The 24,083-nt window shown below is 60.3% G+C and overlaps 7 protein-coding genes across 7 annotated transcripts; 5 read left to right on the forward strand and 2 right to left on the reverse strand.

Moving 5' to 3' along the window:
• Nucleotides 1-21: 21 nt before the first annotated feature.
• On the forward strand, nucleotides 22-894 carry PHYSODRAFT_325538 (hypothetical protein; the record flags this gene model as incomplete). Its single annotated transcript, XM_009521414.1, has 1 exon — nucleotides 22-894. One exon carries the CDS (start codon nucleotides 22-24, stop codon nucleotides 892-894), a length of 873 nt encoding a protein of 290 aa, XP_009519709.1.
• A 135-nt stretch (nucleotides 895-1,029) lies between these two features.
• On the reverse strand, nucleotides 1,030-4,526 carry PHYSODRAFT_344705 (hypothetical protein; the record flags this gene model as incomplete). Its single annotated transcript, XM_009521415.1, has 2 exons — nucleotides 1,030-3,243; nucleotides 4,117-4,526. 2 exons carry the CDS (start codon nucleotides 4,524-4,526, stop codon nucleotides 1,257-1,259), a joined length of 2,397 nt encoding a protein of 798 aa, XP_009519710.1. The 3' UTR covers nucleotides 1,030-1,256.
• Nucleotides 4,527-7,678: 3,152 nt separating this feature from the next.
• On the forward strand, nucleotides 7,679-9,199 carry PHYSODRAFT_364931 (hypothetical protein; the record flags this gene model as incomplete). The annotated part of the gene is made up of 1 exon (XM_009521416.1): nucleotides 7,679-9,199. A coding segment is annotated over one exon (1,521 nt), but the record flags the coding sequence as incomplete, so codon positions are not given.
• Nucleotides 9,200-9,650: 451 nt separating this feature from the next.
• Nucleotides 9,651-11,612, reverse strand: PHYSODRAFT_480010 (hypothetical protein; the record flags this gene model as incomplete). The annotated part of the gene is made up of 1 exon (XM_009521417.1): nucleotides 9,651-11,612. The coding sequence occupies one exon, from the start codon at nucleotides 11,610-11,612 to the stop codon at nucleotides 9,651-9,653; it is 1,962 nt and encodes a 653-aa protein (XP_009519712.1).
• Nucleotides 11,613-13,211: 1,599 nt separating this feature from the next.
• On the forward strand, nucleotides 13,212-15,173 carry PHYSODRAFT_486085 (hypothetical protein; the record flags this gene model as incomplete). Its single annotated transcript, XM_009521418.1, has 1 exon — nucleotides 13,212-15,173. The coding sequence occupies one exon, from the start codon at nucleotides 13,212-13,214 to the stop codon at nucleotides 15,171-15,173; it is 1,962 nt and encodes a 653-aa protein (XP_009519713.1).
• A 1,912-nt stretch (nucleotides 15,174-17,085) lies between these two features.
• On the forward strand, nucleotides 17,086-17,658 carry PHYSODRAFT_480553 (hypothetical protein; the record flags this gene model as incomplete). The annotated part of the gene is made up of 1 exon (XM_009521419.1): nucleotides 17,086-17,658. The coding sequence occupies one exon, from the start codon at nucleotides 17,086-17,088 to the stop codon at nucleotides 17,656-17,658; it is 573 nt and encodes a 190-aa protein (XP_009519714.1).
• A 161-nt stretch (nucleotides 17,659-17,819) lies between these two features.
• Nucleotides 17,820-23,460, forward strand: PHYSODRAFT_325543 (hypothetical protein; the record flags this gene model as incomplete). The annotated part of the gene is made up of 2 exons (XM_009521420.1): nucleotides 17,820-23,022; nucleotides 23,108-23,460. 2 exons carry the CDS (start codon nucleotides 17,820-17,822, stop codon nucleotides 23,458-23,460), a joined length of 5,556 nt encoding a protein of 1,851 aa, XP_009519715.1.
• Nucleotides 23,461-24,083: the final 623 nt, after the last annotated feature.

Below are 24,083 nucleotides of genomic sequence, written 5' to 3' on the forward strand. Positions count from 1 at the left end.
CAGCCCAACCCGGTCTGCAGCATGGAGAACGGATTTGACTACGTCGGCAATGACCTCACCAACGTGCCGGCCATCAGTCCGGGCTACTGCTGCGACCACTGCGAGAACTACCCTGGCTGCAAGGCGTTCACCTACAGCACGCACAACAACGGCACGTGCTGGCTCAAAAGCGGCCGCGGCACGGTGAGCCAGAATCGATACGTGGTGTCGGCGGTCATGTCGACAGAGGCGCTGAACGTTTGCGCGCTCGAAAGCATCATCGACTACGTCGGCAACGACATCGCGTCGATGCCGCTGAGCAATGCACTGGGATGCTGCGCTCAGTGTCAAGCTCTACCGGGGTGCCGAGCCTACACTTTCACGAACTACAATGGCGGCACGTGCTGGTTCAAGAGCGCAAAGGGCCGCATGGTGGTGAAGGCAGGGGCCACCTCGGCCGACATCTACCCAGCACCCGTCGATGCCATGTGCGGCCTCGAGAGCAGCATCGACTATGTCGGAAACGACATGGGTAGCAAGGCAGCGGGCACGGCCAAGGAGTGCTGCGCCATTTGCCAGGGCTGGAATGGGTGTCGCGCGTTTTCGCGGAAGGCAGAAGTGTGCTATCTCAAGAACCTCAAGGGCGAGACGGTGGCCAACGCCGAGGTGATCTCTGCTGCCATCTACGCGAGCCCTCCCGCACCGAGCTGCGCGTTGGAGATCGGCGTGGACTACGTCGGCAATGATATCGGTAACAAGCCCAGCGCTGATGCTTACGGGTGTTGCTCGATCTGCATGAACACTTCTGGCTGCAAGGCCTTCTCGTGGTCGAACCACATGGGCGGCACTTGCTGGCTCAAGAGCGCCAAGGGGAGCACGACGGCGAAGGATGGCGTCAAGTCGGCAGTGGTCTAAGATGAGGGTGGGGCTACGGCGCTCACAAGGAGCTACAGTTTGAATTTCTGGAGACCAAACTTCTCCTTTTCACTCATTTTCACCTTTAGCAAACAATGAATTCATCGGTGTGTCGTTTTTGCAAAAGCAAGAGGTGAGTAAGTTAAAAGAGGGGCTTCCTCGTTGACTTTATTTCATGCAGCTTGTGCATCTTTGAAGGAGCCGATCAACTCCAGCTGCTTCTCTACAAAAGCTAACCACTACTTAGACCAACCGACTTGAAAGCAAACAGAGATCGCGGCCAAAGCACTCTATGCCCGTAGCGCGTGCAATCCACGCTGACGCCACCGCGACGCGAGACATTGACTCAGTCTCCCGACTGCTTAGTCGACCTCCTCGATCTTGGGGCCCTGGTCCGGGGCGCCAGCGGGTGGGGCGCCAGCACCGGGCATGCCGCCCGGCATGCCGCCCGGCATGCCACCCTCGGCGCCGGGAGCACCGCCAGCAGCAGCGTACATCTTCTGCAGGATGGGGTTGGCCACGCCCTCGAGCTCCTTCTGCTTGCCCTCGTACTCCTCCTTCTCGGCCGACTGGTTGGCGTCGAGCCAGTTGATGGTCTCCGTCACCTTGTCGTCGATGGCCTTCTTGTCATCCTCCGAGATCTGGTCCTTGAGCTTCTCGTCGTTGAGCGTGTTACGCAGGTTGTACGCGTAGTTCTCGAGCGCGTTCTTGGCCTCGATGCGCACCTTGTTGGCCTCGTCCTCCGACTTGTACTTCTCGGCCTCCGCCACCATGCGGTCAATGTCAGCCTGGGACAGACGGCCCTTGTCGTTCGTGATCGTGATCTTGTTCTCCTTGCCCGTCGACTTCTCCACGGCCGACACGTTCAGGATGCCGTTCGCGTCGATGTCGAAGGTCACGTCAATCTGCGGCACACCACGGGGCATGGGCGGGATGCCGTCCAGGTTGAACTTGCCCAGCAGGTTGTTGTCGCGGGTCATCGAGCGCTCGCCCTCGAAGACCTGGATCAGCACACCGGGCTGGTTGTCCGCGTACGTCGAGAACGTCTGCGACTTCTTGGTGGGCACCGTCGTGTTACGGGCGATCAGCGTCGTCATGACACCGCCGGCCGTCTCCAGACCCAGAGACAGAGGCGTCACATCCAGCAGCAGCAGGTCCTGCAGCTTCTCCGACGAGTCGTTGCCGCTCAGGATGGCCGCCTGCACCGTGGCGCCGTACGCGACGGCCTCGTCCGGGTTGATCGACTTGTTGGGCTCCTTGCCGTTGAAGAAGTCCGACAGCAGCTGCTGCACCTTGGGGATACGCGTAGAGCCGCCGACGAGGACGACCTCGTGCACCTGGCTCTTGGAGAGCTTGGCGTCACGGAGCACCTTCTCCACGGGCTCCATGGTCTTGCGGAAGTAGTCGCCGCACATGTCCTCGAAACGAGCACGGGTGATGGTCGAGTTGAAGTCAATGCCATCGAACAGAGAGTCAATCTCAATGTACGCCTGGGCCGACGACGACAGCGTACGCTTAGCACGCTCGCAGGCAGTCCGCAGACGACGAAGGGCACGCTGGTTCTCAGTGATGTCCTTGCGGTGCTTGCGCTTGAACTCCTGCGTGAAGTGGTCCACGAGACGGTTGTCGAAGTCCTCGCCGCCCAGGTGCGTATCACCAGCAGTAGCCTTCACCTCGAAGATGCCCTCCTCGATGCTCAGTAGGGACACGTCGAAGGTGCCGCCACCCAGGTCGAAGATCAGCACGTTGCGCTCGCCGCCCTTCTTGTCCAGGCCGTAGGCAATGGCCGCGGCCGTCGGCTCGTTAATGATACGGAGGACGTTCAGGCCAGCAATGGCACCGGCGTCCTTGGTAGCCTGACGCTGCGAGTCGTTGAAGTAGGCGGGCACCGTGATCACGGCGTTCTTGACCTCCTTGCCGATGAAGGCCTCGGCCACCTCGCGCATCTTGATCAGCACCATGGACGAGATCTCCTCGGGCTGGAACGTCTTGGACTCGCCCTTGAACTGCACCGTGATCTGCGGCTTGTCGCCGGCGCCCGACGAGATCTTGAACGGCCAGTGCTTGATGTCGGCCTGGACGATCGGGTCGGAGAACTTGCGGCCGATCAGACGTTTGGCGTCGAACACCGTGTTGTGCGCGTTCATGGCCACCTGGTTCTTGGCGGCATCGCCGATCAGGCGCTCGGTGTCCGTGAAGGCCACGTACGACGGGGTGGTGCGGTTACCCTGGTCGTTGGCGATGATCTCCACGCGGTCGTTCTGCCACACGCCGACGCACGAGTAGGTCGTGCCGAGGTCAATGCCGACCGAGTATCCAGACACAGACTGAGCCATCTTGTTGTTGTTGCTTGGGGGGAGCTTGGGGGGATGTCTTCTTCTCCACACGGGAAATTCGGAAATGAGTTTGAGGGCGTGGGGGCTGGTCGAAAGATCGTCGGGAGGGGGTGGAGGTGGACTCTGCCGAGTTAGAGGCAGACGACCTCCGTCCTGAACGTGGGGCGCCGAGGACAAAGCGCTGCCACCCACTAGGCAGCCCCCTTCGAGACAATTCCTTCGCCGACCAAGTTGGTCGTGATGGACGCGAATTGGCCAGCAGTTTCCAGGGGTTTCGGTCAATGATGGGCGCCGATAGCGACGGCGGCGGTTTCACATCAGGGCGTTTGACTTGGTGTTTGTATGAGCTGGGGGATCGAAAATTCTGGAAGGCTGAGACAGTGGGATCGTATCTTCTTATGGGCCAATCGCAGCGCAGCACGCGTGTAACGGATTTTTCCGCTGAGATGACGTAGCACACAAAGTGAAGCCATGTGAATCGGAAGTCATCGATTGTCCTCCTTGCATCGTGGTCCACCATCAGCATCGAGACGCCTCAAGCTGGCTGGGCGGATTTCAGGAAGCTGGAAGCATGAGCTTAAGTAAGGAGCGGCGGCAGCGACACTTACTGATAAGTGAACCTTGGTTGCGCTTACAGCGTACTTGGTACGACGCAGCCCGCTTTTTCGCTTACAATTGGATCGGAAGGCGGAAGGCACGATGGTAACAGGTAAGTTGCACTGCCCGCGCTCTCGCTTCATCCGAGCACTCGTTCAAAAGAAGGCAAGTAAGTTGTTGCAGTAAGTGTATCGAGTGCCGAGTGTGTGCCGTGCAATGGTACAGTACGGTGCTGCGGATACACCCACAGGTATCAGTGTCAATTAGTGAACGATAGAGCGCAAAATACCTGGAGCGCAGTTGTGTAAACTTCAAATGTTTCGCTGTTGCCGCCGCCGTTAGCTGGTCGCTGCTGCTGGGACGGCTCGGTTGCCGCTGGCGCCGTCGTGCGCCCTCGCTCTCGTCGTTTGCAGTGCCCGGAATAGGCTGCTGTCCGTGCGGCGGCGAGGGCAGACAGCAGCGGCGGGGTTTCGAGCGAGCCGCGATCGCAGCAGCGTGCGATGCCGGTGAGTCTTTGATCTGCGGAAGGAACTCGGCGGCGTTCGAAGACGCCCCCGTCTCCGTGTCGGCACAGCAGCCAGCTGGCAATGCCGGCGAGACATTGACGACGAGTGTTTCGCCGCCGTGGCGACGCGAAAGAGAGCGGCGAGCGCGCCGGCCGGCAGGCAGGTAGGCAAAGCCGTCGATGCATGGGGTCATGCATCGGCTGAGCACGCATGCTGCGTCGAGCGCACGACGGCAAGCCTGGTCGTCCGATGGTGGGCGACAGATAGGACCCGACGGCACTATTGCTGGAGCGCATAGAAAGCCGGTCGGATGACTGCACACTTGCTCTTTGTATGCTCAGCGCGAGCGCTGCGATTGGCCTACCAAGTTAAAGTGACTTCCTTGCCTGAGGCAATGGGCCCCGCTTCCACTGCTGGTGTTGCTGTTGCGGTTGCTACTCCTGCTGATGCCCCAGGCCCTGCTGTCGCCGTTGATGCCGCGACTTCGTCATCGGCTGCGATAATAGCGCCACCTGCAGCTCGGCGAGCGATCAGTTGACGCTGGTACAGTATGAACCGGCCTCGAAACTGTAGCGCGAAACGCACTGGTGCGATCACTGTTGCTGCTCGCGCCCCCGCTGCAATAACTACTGCCCGGGGTTGTCGTAGTGCGACAGAAAGAAAGTTTGTGGCGGCAGTCCAGCTAGGCAGGGAGTGCAGACGGGCTCCGTCGGTGCCAGCTCATCGGGTCTCACCGCATACAGTCGTGGATTGCTACGACCCTGCCGTGGCTTGGGATGCGCAACCATGTGGACCTATTGCTGGACTTGTCGTCATTGGGATGCCCCAACGATAAGGAAGCTGTGAATAGAAGATCGTTGTTGACTAATTTAGTTTGTTGTTCTCCAGTCTTCGAAGCTACATGTGCTCATCAGTGATCTGCATGTACGGCTAGTCGTTGGAACTGTGTTCGGTTTGCAAGATATTAAAGCTAAGTAGCCGATGTACGCCATGGGTGTGCTAAAAGAGCTCGGGTAAACGTTGTAATATTTTTTGAGCTCGCAGAGCTACTGGGCTCGGATAAAGCGTTTGTTTGGTATTGAGCGCACTGTGTTCGTGATCGCTGCTTAGCAGGGGTTGTCTCCGTGAAAACATTCTCCGTGCACTTTATAAATTTGCTTAAGCATGCTGAGACAAGGAGAGAATCGCACTCGCAGTCGTGGTTTTGCCATTATCATGAATTCACAACGTATGGAAGCTATGTGATACCACCGTCACCGACCACGGCTTCCTTGGTATACCATGTCTACGTGGTGTTGGTGGTTCAACCACTGGTTGGGGGCGGGGGTAGTCGACGCAGATGGAGCAGCCAGCGATCTAAACTATGCTACTCACTAATCATACATTTACTCATTTTCACCGAATAAGGATAACATGCATTTTCTAAGAGTAGAAGCGAGTACCTGGATAACTTACTTAAGTTTACTAGTAAGCTCCTGGGTAGTGAGCAGCTACAACATGCATCGTCTGAAGTCGCCCCACACTAAACTTTCCTATGCGGCCGTATCACAAACTCAACCAGTTCATCGGAGCGGGCATTCACTTACATGCTCGCGTTTTTCACTACGTGGTACCTGCGCGGCCTCCAACTCGAATGCAAAATTCATAGCAGTATTGTATTGACATGCACGAGCTCTCCCGAAAACTACGCTTGTCCTGCTCTAGATTGTAGAGTAGCCGAATCGTGGTGACAAACTTTTTGCTAAACCAAACGCCGTGTTGTAAGACATGTAACGAAACGACAAAAAGAAAAATACCCTTGTTTACCGACGTGCACAGTGTATTCCACGGGATTCCTAACTTACCAAGCAAGCGTAGTATGTGGCTGTATCTCCCCACCATGGTAGCAAGTAGCACTTCCCACTAGCCAAGCCTTGAATTTTACGCGAAGCCCAAGAGCAGGATGAAGGAGTATATTTTTACTCTTCAAACCTTCCTTATCACAATACCTTACGCTGTGTTTTTCCAGCAAAACGTTACGAACACACACCGAGCCGCACGTGTACCCTGCACTCAAACAAGTAGCGCGTCCAAACGCAGACGAGAGGTAAGGTTTAGCCTCTTAAATCACACAAAACAGTTACCCCTGTTGCTCGTCGCAATGACGACAAGTCCAGCAATAGGTCCACATGGTTGCGCATCCCAAGCCACGGCAGGGTCGTAGCAATCCACGACTGTATGCGGTGAGACCCGATGAGCTGGCACCGACGGAGCCCGTCTGCACTCCCTGCCTAGCTGGACTGCCGCCACAAACTTTCTTTCTGTCGCACTACGACAACCCCGGGCAGTAGTTATTGCAGCGGGGGCGCGAGCAGCAACAGTGATCGCACCAGTGCGTTTCGCGCTACAGTTTCGAGGCCGGTTCATACTGTACCAGCGTCAACTGATCGCTCGCCGAGCTGCAGGTGGCGCTATTATCGCAGCCGATGACGAAGTCGCGGCATCAACGGCGACAGCAGGGCCTGGGGCATCAGCAGGAGTAGCAACCGCAACAGCAACACCAGCAGTGGAAGCGGGGCCCATTGCCTCAGGCAAGGAAGTCACTTTAACTTGGTAGGCCAATCGCAGCGCTCGCGCTGAGCATACAAAGAGCAAGTGTGCAGTCATCCGACCGGCTTTCTATGCGCTCCAGCAATAGTGCCGTCGGGTCCTATCTGTCGCCCACCATCGGACGACCAGGCTTGCCGTCGTGCGCTCGACGCAGCATGCGTGCTCAGCCGATGCATGACCCCATGCATCGACGGCTTTGCCTACCTGCCTGCCGGCCGGCGCGCTCGCCGCTCTCTTTCGCGTCGCCACGGCGGCGAAACACTCGTCGTCAATGTCTCGCCGGCATTGCCAGCTGGCTGCTGTGCCGACACAGAGACGGGGGCGTCTTCGAACGCCGCCGAGTTCCTTCCGCAGATCAAAGACTCACCGGCATCGCACGCTGCTGCGATCGCGGCTCGCTCGAAACCCCGCCGCTGCTGTCTGCCCTCGCCGCCGCACGGACAGCAGCCTATTCCGGGCACTGCAAACGACGAGAACGAGGGCGCACGACGGCGCCAGCGGCAACCGAGCCGTCCCAGCAGCAGCGACCAGCTAACGGCGGCGGCAACGAAAGCGAACGAAGCTCGCCGAAGGGGGCTGTATAAAAGGCCCGCGAACAAAAACGAGGGCGCCGATCTCTTGGTTTCAGTATGGCGTGCGCGGCGCCGGCCCCTGTTCTCCTCATTCGTGAATCCTCACCGCAGGGAGCCTACCATTCTGGCGGAAAAAATCCGACCTGAAGAACCGACCACCGGCAGCAGCATGCGCCGCCTCGCCCCGCCCCGAGACGATCCCTGGGCCTCGCCCTTGCTGGCGGCGGCCGCGCTGAGGCGCCCTCGCAGCGCCTCGGCGTCGCCGCCGCGCGAGGACGTGCGCCGCTTCCTCAGCGAGACGGACGAGCAGGAGGTGCTGGGCGTGCTGCACGAGCAGTTCCGGCACGAGCAGCGTATCACCTCGGACGACGTGCGCTTCGTGGTGCGCGCTGTCGCCAGCCACGGCGGCGCCGCCGCCATCCCGCCGGACTTCCCGCCGGCGCGCTGGATCCTCGAGTTCAAGAGAGCGCACGGCTTCGCGCTGCTCGGCGGCAGCGCCAGCTTCCCGTTTGGACTGCCCGAGCGCATTGGCAGCAGCCGCAGCAGCAGCATCGCCCGCGTGACCAACAGCAATGCGAGTTGCGGGGGCAGCAGCAGCGACGACGAGCGAGATAGAAGCGAGCGCAATGTGGGCCGCTACGCGGGCGAGCCTAACGCCTTCTCGCGCTTCGGCGTGCGCCCGGACTTCGATGGCGGCTCGCCGCTGCAGCACGCGCGGCGTCAGCAACAGCAACAACAGCAGCACCAGCGTCGTTCCATGGTGGTGGACGACCGCCGAGCGGCCGCCCTGTGGGCCCAGCGTGAACATTCAGGAGACAGGGAGGAGCTCGGCTCCAACACGAGCAGCGGCAGCTTTGACAGCGAGAACGGCAACACGACCGGAGCCAGCAGCAGCTCCAGCGTCAACACGAGTCTGGCGCCGCCACCTTCCACAACCACCGCTGCCAGCAGTAACTATGACTCGTCGCAGGACAGCGCATCGAGCGAGAAGCGCGGCTACAAGCTGAGCCACACGGTGCCGCCCGAGACGTGGGAGAAGGCCATCGCGGCCGTAGAGCAGCAGGGCATGAGCTTGCGCGCCGCTGCTAAAATCTACGGAGTGCACTTTGCGGCGCTGCATCGCCGCGTGAAGAAGCGCGCGCAGGGAGGCCAGTCGTCCAAGGGCAACAATGGATACTTCCACCCGAGCGACGAGGCTGGTATCATGCGCGTGGTGGTAGCTCGCGCGGAGCTCGGCGTGCTCATGACGTTCGACGAGCTCATGAAACTCGTGGAGACTGCTGCGCTGCGCAAACTGCCGGACATTTCTGTGGAGAACGCGCGCAAGCTGATGGTGCGTTTCCAGACACGCAACGAGCAGTCCATCCGGCATATAATCGTGGACTGGCCACCTCCATTGCCGTCGCTGTCGTCGGGCACCAGTGCGAGTCACTATCGTCTGGAACACCCGGGCTTCGACTACGCTAGCGAACCGTCACCATCCGCCAGCATGCAGCGACCGTTTTCGACGTGCGTCACTGGAAGCACGGGCGGCACAGCAACAGCAGCGGCGGTCGCTGCGGCGCCTCCGTCACTGTTTGTTCCACCTGCTCGCGTGGACTCCTTCTCGTCTTTCGTCAGCGGCGACAACAAGATTAACAGCAGACCTGTGCTGCCGAGCATGAGTCTCGACAGAAGCCCCCTGAGGCCCCCCGACACGACCATGACATCGCCACCGCAGCGCGTGTCGCGCGACCAGGACTCGAGCCGCTCTCGTCCAGTGATGTTTGTATAAGAGAGATTGTTGTCCTTCATCGCCCGATATGTTCCACCACTAAACGAACGCGAACGCACAAATGAATGCCTCTCCGTATTCGTCCACTTCACATTGCCTGCTGTATTAATGTAGCCATTTTCCGCACGACATTGAGAAACCTAACCCGCCTCTGGACAAAGCCAGCGCGGTCAAGTGTAGTCAACTCAGCCAGCGATCCTCGAAGTTGAAGTGGAGCATGTCCGGGACCCCTTGAGCAGGTTGGCCGCAGCATGCTTTTACTCTCTACAACAGACAGACAACGGGAAACCAACTTCGATGCAGAACACAACAACAGAGGAATGGGTAACATATATATTAGCTATCCACCACAGCGATCAGTTCTACGTAAACCAAACACACTTTAGTCGACCTCCTCGATCTTGGGGCCCTGGTCCGCGCCGCCCGCCGATGGAGCAGCCGAGGCGCCGGCACCGGCAGGCATTCCGCCCGGCATGCCACCCATGCCACCGGCGGCGGCGTACACCTTCTGCAGCACGGGGTTGGCCACGCCCTCGAGCTCCTTCTGCTTGGCCTCGTACTCCTCCTTCTCCGATGACTGGTGCGCGTCCAGCCACTGAATCGTCTCCGTCACCTTGTCGTCCACCACCTTCTTGTCGGCCTCGGGGATCTTCTCCTTGAGCTTCTCGTCGTTCAGACTGTTGCGCAGGCTGTACGCGTAGTTCTCGAGCGCGTTCTTGGCCTCGATGCGCACCTTGTTGGCCTCGTCCTCCGACTTGTACTTCTCGGCCTCCGCCACCATGCGGTCGATCTCGGCCTGCGAGAGGCGGCCCTTGTCGTTCGTGATCGTGATCTTGTTCTCCTTGCCCGTCGACTTCTCCACGGCCGACACGTTCAGGATGCCGTTCGCGTCGATGTCGAAGGTCACGTCGATCTGCGGCACACCACGGGGCATGGGCGGGATGCCGTCCAGGTTGAACTTGCCCAGCAGGTTGTTGTCGCGGGTCATCGAGCGCTCGCCCTCGAAGACCTGGATCAGCACACCGGGCTGGTTGTCCGCGTACGTCGAGAACGTCTGCGACTTCTTGGTGGGCACCGTCGTGTTACGGGCGATCAGCGTCGTCATGACACCGCCGGCCGTCTCCAGACCCAGAGACAGAGGCGTCACATCCAGCAGCAGCAGGTCCTGCAGCTTCTCCGACGAGTCGTTGCCGCTCAGGATGGCCGCCTGCACCGTGGCGCCGTACGCGACGGCCTCGTCCGGGTTGATCGACTTGTTGGGCTCCTTGCCGTTGAAGAAGTCCGACAGCAGCTGCTGCACCTTGGGGATACGCGTAGAGCCGCCGACGAGGACGACCTCGTGCACCTGGCTCTTGGAGAGCTTGGCGTCACGGAGCACCTTCTCCACGGGCTCCATGGTCTTGCGGAAGTAGTCGCCGCACATGTCCTCGAAACGAGCACGGGTGATGGTCGAGTTGAAGTCAATGCCATCGAACAGAGAGTCAATCTCAATGTACGCCTGGGCCGACGACGACAGCGTACGCTTAGCACGCTCGCAGGCAGTCCGCAGACGACGAAGGGCACGCTGGTTCTCAGTGATGTCCTTGCGGTGCTTGCGCTTGAACTCCTGCGTGAAGTGGTCCACGAGACGGTTGTCGAAGTCCTCGCCGCCCAGGTGCGTATCACCAGCAGTAGCCTTCACCTCGAAGATGCCCTCCTCGATGCTCAGTAGGGACACGTCGAAGGTGCCGCCACCCAGGTCGAAGATCAGCACGTTGCGCTCGCCGCCCTTCTTGTCCAGGCCGTAGGCAATGGCCGCGGCCGTCGGCTCGTTAATGATACGGAGGACGTTCAGGCCAGCAATGGCACCGGCGTCCTTGGTAGCCTGACGCTGCGAGTCGTTGAAGTAGGCGGGCACCGTGATCACGGCGTTCTTGACCTCCTTGCCGATGAAGGCCTCGGCCACCTCGCGCATCTTGATCAGCACCATGGACGAGATCTCCTCGGGCTGGAACGTCTTGGACTCGCCCTTGAACTGCACCGTGATCTGCGGCTTGTCGCCGGCGCCCGACGAGATCTTGAACGGCCAGTGCTTGATGTCGGCCTGGACGATCGGGTCGGAGAACTTGCGGCCGATCAGACGTTTGGCGTCGAACACCGTGTTGTGCGCGTTCATGGCCACCTGGTTCTTGGCGGCATCGCCGATCAGGCGCTCGGTGTCCGTGAAGGCCACGTACGACGGGGTGGTGCGGTTACCCTGGTCGTTGGCGATGATCTCCACGCGGTCGTTCTGCCACACGCCGACGCACGAGTAGGTCGTGCCGAGGTCAATACCGACAGAGTATCCCGAAGTTGTCTGGGCCATCTTGCTGTTGGTCTTGGTTGTGTGAGTGTTGTGAGGTGTGTGAGTGTAGACTTGGTCTCTCACTCTCGGACTTCGCTCCGAAGCTGGTTGTTGCTGTGTGATCTTGTCAACGCAAATTCAAAAGTGAGCTGGTTGGGTGCGCCCGGCATTTGCCAGCTACATCTCGGTGCTGTGACAGGACCACAGGGTACATGCACTCGACTTCGAGATGATTCGACCTGCGTTACATGGTACGCACGGCGGTAAGGCAAAGTTCTAGAGCTTCTAGATGGACCGACTGTGCATGAGACAGTATAGAGTAGTATTTGGGATAGTAGTTCAAGTCTGGAATACTATTCGTTGATTTAGTAGTAGTTGAATTGTCAGGTATTGTTGTTCTTTTACTACCGGAAAACTATAATACCCAAATAGTAATACCCGGATATGTATACGCGTGCTGCAATTCGAAGGGGGCAACGCAGAAAGCTGGATAGTTATTGTGTGGCATGAAACGGATGTACAGATATTTGCACGACAAGCCCGAACATGGCCTTATAAAATGTAACGGCATATTTGTCCCGCGGAAGCCATACCGAGGTCTACGAAGTACTAAACTGTATGGACTCACAAGTGAAGGCTCTCAACAAAGGCTCTTAGCCATTAACGTAGCTATTGAGCGCAGGATCCCGCATAATGTTTGCCGACCAAGTCTCTTCTTTATTACTTCAACGGTCTTCAGCGCATCGCTTTGAGGTCTTTACTTCACGGACATTTTCTGGCAGATGCCTGCTAACGTTTTAGTATATGCCTCTTGATTGCCGTGCTCTACCCAATTCAAATGCTTAACATAAGCTATGGCTAGGTCGCGGAAGTACGTCATGACAGGATAAGAACAACCTCAGCTCCAACTGCTGGTATCCTTGATTGGACTGAGCAGTCACCACGCTGTAATTTCACGGATGTTAGCGCCCGCGGGCCAATGAGAAAGGCGCTCAATGGAGGGGCAACCGTTGAGATAGAATATTCCCAGGGCTGGTCATCTAGTACGCATACACGAAGTGAGCAAAACCTGTTTGGCATCTGGTTGAAGAGCCACGATTGAAAAAGATCTGGAAGGTCTGTGCATCCAATTCATGCCGCATAATAACTATCCAGCTTTCTGCGTTGCCCCCTTCGAATTGCAGCACGCGTATACATATCCGGGTATTACTATTTGGGTATTATAGTTTTCCGGTAGTAAAAGAACAACAATACCTGACAATTCAACTACTACTAAATCAACGAATAGTATTCCAGACTTGAACTACTATCCCAAATACTACTCTATACTGTCTCATGCACAGTCGGTCCATCTAGAAGCTCTAGAACTTTGCCTTACCGCCGTGCGTACCATGTAACGCAGGTCGAATCATCTCGAAGTCGAGTGCATGTACCCTGTGGTCCTGTCACAGCACCGAGATGTAGCTGGCAAATGCCGGGCGCACCCAACCAGCTCACTTTTGAATTTGCGTTGACAAGATCACACAGCAACAACCAGCTTCGGAGCGAAGTCCGAGAGTGAGAGACCAAGTCTACACTCACACACCTCACAACACTCACACAACCAAGACCAACAGCAAGATGGCCCAGACAACTTCGGGATACTCTGTCGGTATTGACCTCGGCACGACCTACTCGTGCGTCGGCGTGTGGCAGAACGACCGCGTGGAGATCATCGCCAACGACCAGGGTAACCGCACCACCCCGTCGTACGTGGCCTTCACGGACACCGAGCGCCTGATCGGCGATGCCGCCAAGAACCAGGTGGCCATGAACGCGCACAACACGGTGTTCGACGCCAAACGTCTGATCGGCCGCAAGTTCTCCGACCCGGTGGTGCAAGCAGACATCCAGCACTGGCCGTTCAAGATCTCGTCCGGTCCCGGCGACAAGCCGCAGATCACGGTGCAGTTCAAGGGCGAGTCCAAGACGTTCCAGCCCGAGGAAATCTCGTCCATGGTGCTGATCAAGATGCGCGAGGTGGCCGAGGCCTTCATCGGCAAGGAGGTCAAGAACGCCGTGATCACGGTGCCCGCCTACTTCAACGACTCGCAGCGTCAGGCTACCAAGGACGCCGGTGCCATTGCTGGCCTGAACGTCCTCCGTATCATTAACGAGCCGACGGCCGCGGCCATTGCCTACGGCCTGGACAAGAAGGGCGGCGAGCGCAACGTGCTGATCTTCGACCTGGGTGGCGGCACCTTCGACGTGTCCCTACTGAGCATCGAGGAGGGCATCTTCGAGGTGAAGGCTACCGCTGGTGATACGCACCTGGGCGGCGAGGACTTCGACAACCGCCTGGTCGAGTACTTCGTGCAGGAGTTCAAGCGCAAGCACCGCAAGGACATCACTGAGAACCAGCGTGCCCTTCGTCGTCTGCGGACTGCCTGCGAGCGTGCTAAGCGTACGCTGTCGTCGTCGGCCCAGGCGTACATTGAGATCGACTCTCTGTTCGATGGCATTGACTTCAACTCGACCATCACCCGTGCTCGTTTCGAGGACATGTGCGGCGACTACTTCCGCAAGACCATGGAGCCCGTGGAGAAGGTGCTCCGTGACGCCAAGCTCTCCAAGAGCCAGGTGCACGAGGTCGTCCTCGTCGGCGGCTCTACGCGTATCCCCAAGGTGCAGCAGCTGCTGTCGGACTTCTTCAACGGCAAGGAGCCCAACAAGTCGATCAACCCGGACGAGGCCGTCGCGTACGGCGCCACGGTGCAGGCGGCCATCCTGAGCGGCAACGACTCGTCGGAGAAGCTGCAGGACCTGCTGCTGCTGGATGTGACGCCTCTGTCTCTGGGTCTGGAGACGGCCGGCGGTGTCATGACGACGCTGATCGCCCGTAACACGACGGTGCCCACCAAGAAGTCGCAGACGTTCTCGACGTACGCGGACAACCAGCCCGGTGTGCTGATCCAGGTCTTCGAGGGCGAGCGCTCGATGACCCGCGACAACAACCTGCTGGGCAAGTTCAACCTGGACGGCATCCCGCCCATGCCCCGTGGTGTGCCGCAGATCGACGTGACCTTCGACATCGACGCGAACGGCATCCTGAACGTGTCGGCCGTGGAGAAGTCGACGGGCAAGGAGAACAAGATCACGATCACGAACGACAAGGGCCGCCTCTCGCAGGCCGAGATCGACCGCATGGTGGCGGAGGCCGAGAAGTACAAGTCGGAGGACGAGGCCAACAAGGTGCGCATCGAGGCCAAGAACGCGCTCGAGAACTACGCGTACAGCCTGCGCAACAGTCTGAACGACGAGAAGCTCAAGGAGAAGATCCCCGAGGCCGACAAGAAGGTGGTGGACGACAAGGTGACGGAGACGATTCAGTGGCTGGACGCGCACCAGTCATCGGAGAAGGAGGAGTACGAGGCCAAGCAGAAGGAGCTCGAGGGCGTGGCCAACCCCGTGCTGCAGAAGGTGTACGCCGCCGCCGGTGGCATGGGTGGCATGCCGGGCGGAATGCCTGCCGGTGCCGGCGCCTCGGCCGCTCCATCGGCGGGCGGCGCGGGCGAGGGCCCCAAGATCGATGAGGTCGATTAAAAAAAATGTAGCTAGCAACTATTGTGCTTTGCAATGATTTTGGCAATATGAGGCGAGATTTGCTATATTTATAGCGACCACCTGCTAGATTAACGATAAATCGAGGTGCATAAATGGGTGGAGGCCAAGAATTACGCTAAAAGCGCCACAATTGCACTTTTGAAAGTGCAATTGTGGCTGTGCAGCTGCAATTCTGTCGGGTTTTATCCACAAGCACCTACACACACGGCAATTATGCATAAGAGGGTGGATGTGCTGGGGATCATGGACGGTGTTGTACTGGGCCAATGCATGCTGCTGACAGGCCCTCACAAGTCGATATATATATGAGGAGGTGGATTTATGCATAATTTTAGCAGGTCGTGTATCTTCTTTCATACATATTTAGGAGCAGGCTTTGCCATATTTAGCGTCTAAAATGGTCGGCAAAATAACTGCAAAGCACAATACGACTATTTTCCTAACTACTTAAATATATGAAACTTGGTGAAGCAAGAAATTTATACAGTATCCCCTCCGGACAAAGCGTGAAGCAGTCCGCTATTCTGAAACACTTATTCCTTGGGATTTGTATTAGCAAATCATATGGTAGAATATCATCAAATCTCCGACCGCACTTAAGATGATAGCTATACAAATCCCCAGTCAAGCGCGGTCGGAGCATAACAGTATTACCCTACACTTTCCCAAAGGGTTATGCATACACAGTCCAAGATAGATTAGTCGTCCCGTTTGCTCATTGGTCGGAGCCTTGGGATGGATGGCACGGAGCGAGCGTAGCGAGCCCCCGCCTGCGGTTTGACAGTGGACCCAGCAGTGCTCTACCTAGCAAGCGGAGGCGACGCGTGCGAGCCGCAGCGGGCTTAGGGTTCTGGCCCAGCAAGCGCAGCGAGCCTTTAGGGGTTTTAGGTTCGCGCGTAGCGCGTAGCTGGGTGATAGTGAAAGGTGACCCCCCTCCTATCCGCATGTTTTGTGTACGAGTCGGAGAAAGTCGGAGGGTCGGAGGTTTTTGGGTATGGTGAAAACACAAGTACCCACTTCAGTGCGGCTTTCGATTGCTACCTCTTGTGTTCAAAACGGAGCAGTTAATGGAAAATCGTACTTAGTCGAGACCATTACCTGCAACAGGGTGTGGGCAAGTGATGATTACCTAAAGGTAAAGGTGCCAAGCGAACATTGCTACGGACTTTATCTACTCTAGATGGATGTTACGGCCCTAACAAAGGCTGGTATGATCGATAGAGAGAGTGCGAAGTCGTAGGGGGTAAGCAACGAGCTGGCAACGACCTCGGTTGGATGGGAGCTAATTCTACCATATTAGACAGCTAAGTGACCCTTAAGCATATGCATGTGGCCTCCAATGCTTTTATATACTTTGGTAGGCTGCTTCTAACTACTAGTACATCGTCTGATAGTCTATAGACGTCCGGTAAACCAAATATATCGATTTTCCCTGTGTTTCACATTATGTCCTGATTGCCATTTCTAACAGTATCATGATCACTATGGGTCTCCTGTTCGTAGCGTTAATGCATTCAGTTTTTGGTATGCGGCCTCGCGGTTGCCACGGATAAAATCAACGCCATCTCCTCCAGCCCTGATGTGCCCTAGCGGCCGCGAAATCATTTCGATTTGGTTCCAAGGCCATTTTTGCAAGACCCCCCAGAAGTGTTTCATATTATGTCCGGAGGGGATACAGTATTGCGAATCTGCAACACTGTGCAGCATGAAAGGAACTCGTCCAATCGGGGTCGATAGGATGCCTACTCGGTATGCTTCATAGGTCGTCCATCCTACCGCAAAGCACATACAGGAACGGCTGGACGTGCGGCAAAAACTCGTATCATGGCTGGCTGGGTAGCTCATTTTCGAACTTGGAGCGCGACCACCCACTCTCGTTAGAGAAGAAGACATGACACGAGCTCAATGCAAGCAGAAACTTCGTTCTCTGAGACCTGCGGTTTTGAAACCCTCAAACGCGCCAACTTCCAGTATCGTGTTGCAGGAGCTCAAGGACGTTTGCTCGATTCATGTTTCGCCCTCAGGCGGCAAATCCTGTTACGCAGTCGAAGTGTTAGCAAGCTCCCCACGCGTTGAATCAGTCACCGCCACCAGCTCGCGACTTTCTACAACTGACAGCACCGACAGCGAAGGATCCGCCGCGGTGCAAGTCAACAGAGGGCTGCAGGACTTTGTCTATCTCCACGAGAGGGTGTTCAATATTGTGCGGCGGGCTCATCCGTCCCGCCAGTGCAGGTTCTGCTTGAAAATAGCAGATCTGCTGGTGTTTGGTTCAAGCCCTGACGGGCTTCTACTTCGATTTCTGGGCAGCGAGCGGGTGGCACGACGACTCGCCAAGTTCATAACAGACTTGACGGTTCTCACAGCTCAGTGTTCTCCACTTGGCGGTCGAGAAAGTTGCTCAGGCCAGGCACTGGTTGTCCAAGTCGTGTACGAGTTGTTGCTAACCCCTAGTCTAATATAAAATTGATTTCACAAGGTTGTCGATTCAAAGTCATCTATGAAATTGGTCTGCATAACACGCTACAGTGCACTGTATGTTTTTTAAACGACAACATTTTATTTTCATATCCGAATCGCACCGATGGCAAACAAACAAGTTTATTTCACATGCGCCTACAAACTATGCCAAGACATACTCGTAAGCTCTGGACACATCAATTACATGCGCAGGAAGCGAGTAGTGTGGACGCTAGCACCAACTCCTCCGTTAGCACCGCCGCTCACGCCTCCGCCGACACGACCACCTACACCAGCGCTAGCGCCAACGCCGCCAGCAGCTCCGCCACCGACACCGGCTCCGGCACCAACACCTCCGTTGGCACCGCCGCTCACGCCTCCGCCGACACGACCACCTACACCAGCGCTAGCGCCAACGCCGCCAGCAGCTCCGCCACCGACACCGGCTCCGGCACCAACACCTCCGTTGGCACCGCCGCTCACGCCTCCGCCGACACGACCACCTACACCAGCGCTAGCGCCAACGCCGCCAGCAGCTCCGCCGCCGACACCGGCTCCGGCTCCAACACCTCCGTTGGCACCGCCGCTCACGCCTCCGCCGACACGACCACCTACACCAGCGCTAGCGCCAACGCCGCCAGCAGCTCCGCCGCCGACACCGGCTCCGGCTCCAACACCTCCGTTGGCACCGCCGCTCACGCCTCCGCCGACACGACCACCTACACCAGCGCTAGCGCCAACGCCGCCAGCAGCTCCGCCACCGACACCGGCTCCGGCACCAACACCGCCGTTGGCACCGCCGCTCACGCCTCCGCCGACTCCAGCGCTAGCACCAACTCCTCCGTTGGCACCGCCGCTCACGCCTCCGCCGACACGACCACCTACACCAGCGCTAGCACCAACGCCGCCAGCAGCTCCGCCGCCGACACCGGCTCCGGCTCCAACACCTCCGTTGGCACCGCCGCTCACGCCTCCGCCGACTCCAGCGCTAGCACCAACTCCTCCGTTGGCACCGCCGCTCACGCCTCCGCCGACACGACCACCTACACCAGCGCTAGCGCCAACGCCGCCAGCAGCTCCGCCGCCGACACCGGCTCCGGCTCCAACACCTCCGTTGGCACCGCCGCTCACGCCTCCGCCGACACGACCACCTACACCAGCGCTAGCGCCAACGCCGCCAGCAGCTCCGCCACCGACACCGGCTCCGGCTCCAACACCTCCGTTGGCACCGCCGCTCACGCCTCCGCCGACACGACCACCTACACCAGCGCTAGCGCCAACGCCGCCAGCAGCTCCGCCACCGACACCGGCTCCGGCACCAACACCTCCGTTGGCACCGCCGCTCACGCCTCCGCCGACACGACCACCTACACCAGCGCTAGCGCCAACGCCGCCAGCAGCTCCGCCACCGACACCGGCTCCGGCACCAACACCTCCGTTGGCACCGCCGCTCACGCCTCCGCCGACACGACCACCTACACCAGCGCTAGCGCCAACGCCGCCAGCAGCTCCGCCGCCGACACCGGCGCCGGCACCAACACCTCCGTTGGCACCGCCGCTCACGCCTCCGCCGACACGACCACCTACACCAGCGCTAGCGCCAACGCCGCCAGCAGCTCCGCCGCCGACACCGGCTCCGGCACCAACACCTCCGTTGGCACCGCCGCTCACGCCTCCGCCGACACGACCACCTACACCAGCGCTAGCGCCAACGCCGCCAGCAGCTCCGCCACCGACACCGGCTCCGGCACCAACACCTCCGTTGGCACCGCCGCTCACGCCTCCGCCGACACGACCACCTACACCAGCGCTAGCGCCAACGCCGCCAGCAGCTCCGCCGCCGACACCGGCGCCGGCACCAACACCTCCGTTGGCACCGCCGCTCACGCCTCCGCCGACACGACCACCTACACCAGCGCTAGCGCCAACGCCGCCAGCAGCTCCGCCGCCGACACCGGCTCCGGCACCAACACCTCCGTTGGCACCGCCGCTCACGCCTCCGCCGACACGACCACCTACACCAGCGCTAGCGCCAACGCCGCCAGCAGCTCCGCCACCGACACCGGCTCCGGCACCAACACCTCCGTTGGCACCGCCGCTCACGCCTCCGCCGACACGACCACCTACACCAGCGCTAGCGCCAACGCCGCCAGCAGCTCCGCCGCCGACACCGGCTCCGGCACCAACACCTCCGTTGGCACCGCCGCTCACGCCTCCGCCGACACGACCACCTACACCAGCGCTAGCGCCAACGCCGCCAGCAGCTCCGCCGCCGACACCGGCTCCGGCTCCAACACCTCCGTTGGCACCGCCGCTCACGCCTCCGCCGACACGACCGCCTACACCAGCGCTAGCGCCAACGCCGCCAGCAGCTCCGCCACCGACACCGGCTCCGGCACCAACACCTCCGTTGGCACCGCCGCTCACGCCTCCGCCGACACGACCACCTACACCAGCGCTAGCGCCAACGCCGCCAGCAGCTCCGCCGCCGACACCGGCTCCGGCACCAACACCTCCGTTGGCACCGCCGCTCACGCCTCCGCCGACACGACCACCTACACCAGCGCTAGCGCCAACGCCGCCAGCAGCTCCGCCGCCGACACCGGCTCCGGCTCCAACACCTCCGTTGGCACCGCCGCTCACGCCTCCGCCGACACGACCACCTACACCAGCGCTAGCGCCAACGCCGCCAGCAGCTCCGCCACCGACACCGGCTCCGGCACCAACACCGCCGTTGGCACCGCCGCTCACGCCTCCGCCGACACGACCACCTACACCAGCGCTAGCGCCAACGCCGCCAGCAGCTCCGCCACCGACACCGGCTCCGGCACCAACACCTCCGTTGGCACCGCCGCTCACGCCTCCGCCGACACGACCACCTACACCAGCGCTAGCACCAACGCCGCCAGCAGCTCCGCCACCGACACCGGCTCCGGCACCAACTCCTCCGTTAGCACCGCCGCTCACGCCTCCGCCGACACGACCACCTACACCAGCGCTAGCGCCAACGCCGCCAGCAGCTCCGCCACCGACACCGGCTCCGGCACCAACACCTCCGTTGGCACCGCCGCTCACGCCTCCGCCGACTCCAGCGCTAGCACCAACTCCTCCGTTGGCACCGCCGCTCACGCCTCCGCCGACACGACCACCTACACCAGCGCTAGCGCCAACGCCGCCAGCAGCTCCGCCACCGACACCGGCTCCGGCACCAACACCTCCGTTGGCACCGCCGCTCACGCCTCCGCCGACACGACCACCTACACCAGCGCTAGCGCCAACGCCGCCAGCAGCTCCGCCGCCGACACCGGCTCCGGCACCAACACCTCCGTTGGCACCGCCGCTCACGCCTCCGCCGACACGACCACCTACACCAGCGCTAGCGCCAACGCCGCCAGCAGCTCCGCCGCCGACACCGGCTCCGGCACCAACACCTCCGTTGGCACCGCCGCTCACGCCTCCGCCGACATGACCACCTACACCAGCGCTAGCGCCAACGCCGCCAGCAGCTCCGCCACCGACACCGGCTCCGGCACCAACACCTCCGTTGGCACCGCCGCTCACGCCTCCGCCGACACGACCACCTACACCAGCGCTAGCGCCAACGCCGCCAGCAGCTCCGCCGCCGACACCGGCTCCGGCTCCAACACCTCCGTTGGCACCGCCGCTCACGCCTCCGCCGACACGACCACCTACACCAGCGCTAGCGCCAACGCCGCCAGCAGCTCCGCCACCGACACCGGCTCCGGCACCAACACCGCCGTTGGCACCGCCGCTCACGCCTCCGCCGACTCCAGCGCTAGCACCAGCTCCTCCGTTGGCACCGCCGCTCACGCCTCCGCCGACTCCAGCGCTAGCACCAGCTCCTCCGTTGGCACCGCCGCTCACGCCTCCGCCGACACGACCACCTACACCAGCGCTAGCGCCAACGCCGCCAGCAGCTCCGCCGCCGACACCGGCTCCGGCTCCAACTCCTCCGTTAGCACCGCCGCTCACGCCTCCGCCGACACGACCACCTACACCAGCGCTAGCGCCAACGCCGCCAGCAGCTCCGCCACCGACACCGGCTCCGGCTCCAACACCTCCGTTGGCACCGCCGCTCACGCCTCCGCCGACACGACCACCTACACCAGCGCTAGCGCCAACGCCGCCAGCAGCTCCGCCGCCGACACCGGCTCCGGCTCCAACACCTCCGTTGGCACCGCCGCTCACGCCTCCGCCGACACGACCACCTACACCAGCGCTAGCGCCAACGCCGCCAGCAGCTCCGCCACCGACACCGGCTCCGGCACCAACACCTCCGTTGGCACCGCCGCTCACGCCTCCGCCGACTCCAGCGCTAGCACCAGCTCCTCCGTTGGCACCGGCGCTCACGCCTCCGCCGACACGACCACCTACACCAGCGCTAGCGCCAACGCCGCCAGCAGCTCCGCCGCCGACACCGGCTCCGGCTCCAACTCCTCCGTTAGAACCGCCGCTCACGCCTCCGCCGACACGACCACCTACACCAGCGCTAGCGCCAACGCCGCCAGCAGCTCCGCCACCGACACCGGCTCCGGCACCAACTCCTCCGTTAGAACCGCCGCTCACGCCTCCGCCGACACGACCACCTACACCAGCGCTAGCGCCAACGCCGCCAGCAGCTCCGCCACCGACACCGGCTCCGGCACCAACACCTCCGTTGGCACCGCCGCTCACGCCTCCGCCGACTCCAGCGCTAGCACCAGCTCCTCCGTTGGCACCGCCGCTCACGCCTCCGCCGACACGACCACCTACACCAGCGCTAGCGCCAACGCCGCCAGCAGCTCCGCCGCCGACACCGGCTCCGGCTCCAACTCCTCCGTTAGCACCGCCGCTCACGCCTCCGCCGACACGACCACCTACACCAGCGCTAGCGCCAACGCCGCCAGCAGCTCCGCCACCGACACCGGCTCCGGCACCAACACCTCCGTTGGCACCGCCGCTCACGCCTCCGCCGACTCCAGCGCTAGCACCAGCTCCTCCGTTGGCACCGCCGCTCACGCCTCCGCCGACTCCAGCGCTAGCACCAGCTCCTCCGTTGGCACCGCCGCTCACGCCTCCGCCGACACGACCACCTACACCAGCGCTAGCGCCAACGCCGCCAGCAGCTCCGCCGCCGACACCGGCTCCGGCTCCAACACCTCCGTTGGCACCGCCGCTCACGCCTCCGCCGACACGACCACCTACACCAGCGCTAGCGCCAACGCCGCCAGCAGCTCCGCCGCCGACACCGGCTCCGGCACCAACACCTCCGTTGGCACCGCCGCTCACGCCTCCGCCGACTCCAGCGCTAGCACCAACCCCTCCGTGGGCAGCTCCTCCGACTGCTCCATTTGCACCGCCACCAGTGGTGGCACTAGCTGCCGTGGTGTTACTGTTGGTTGTCCGCTCTTCATCGTGGGTGGTCTTGGTAGATTGAACGGGCTTGTCGTTAGGAGCAGATCCAGCTGCAGCCTCGACTTGGCCTGGGGTGCTGCTGTCCTTCTTGGACTTGTCGGCATCCTCGTCCGACGGCTTCGATGGGCTTGGTGTCGCTTTCACTCCCTCTGAGTTTGTCGTCGGGGCCGGGGTGGGGCACGGAGTCGGAGCTGGCGTTTCAGCCGCCGATGGTGCGTCTGGCGCAATTGGGCCAGCGGTCGTTGGTGCAGGGGTCACAACGGGCGTCGCAGGAGCGGGGGTCGCACTGGTGAAGGCGTCGTCACCGGAGACGCCCGATGGCGGGGCGTGCTGGTTGATGTTGCCGGCATCGGCAAGCGATCCCATGGCAGCCGCAATGATGGCGAGGTGAGCGATGATCTTGGTAAGGTTCATGGTTGACAAAAACACTGAGAACTTGACTTGGACTTAGACTTGGACTAAACGTTGAGATCCGCGGTGCTGGTGACTGCGGAGTAAAATGGATAATGAGCTGCAAACGAGATGGCTCTCAGTAACTTTGGCTCCTTGCTCTGCACATATCCTCTACCAGAAAAATACGACAGCGCTCACGCTCTCTGAGCGACTCCAAGACGCCCTCCACTACTTATACTGGATGCTTCCAAGCTAAGAGCACGGGGTGAAAGCGCAGCTGGTTGCAACCAGTGGCAAGGTAAAAACCCAATTCAAATGCTTAACATAAGCTATGGCTGGGTCGCGGAAGTACGTCATGACAGGATAAGAACAACCTCAGCTCCAACTGCTGGTATCCTTGATTGGACTGAGCAGTCACCACGCTGCAATTTCACGGATGTTAGCGCCCGCGGGCCAATGAGAAAGGCGCTCAATGGAGGGGCAACCGTTGAGATAGAATATTCCCAGGGCTGGTCATCTAGTACGCATACACGAAGTGAGCAAAACCTGTTTGGCATCTGGTTGAAGAGCCACGATTGAAAAAGATCTGGAAGGTCTGTGCATCCAATTCATGCCGCATAA

The sequence above is a fragment of the Phytophthora sojae genome (genome assembly GCF_000149755.1).
Source record: "Phytophthora sojae unplaced genomic scaffold PHYSOscaffold_2, whole genome shotgun sequence".
Taxonomy (NCBI): Eukaryota; Oomycota; class Peronosporomycetes; order Peronosporales; family Peronosporaceae; genus Phytophthora; species Phytophthora sojae.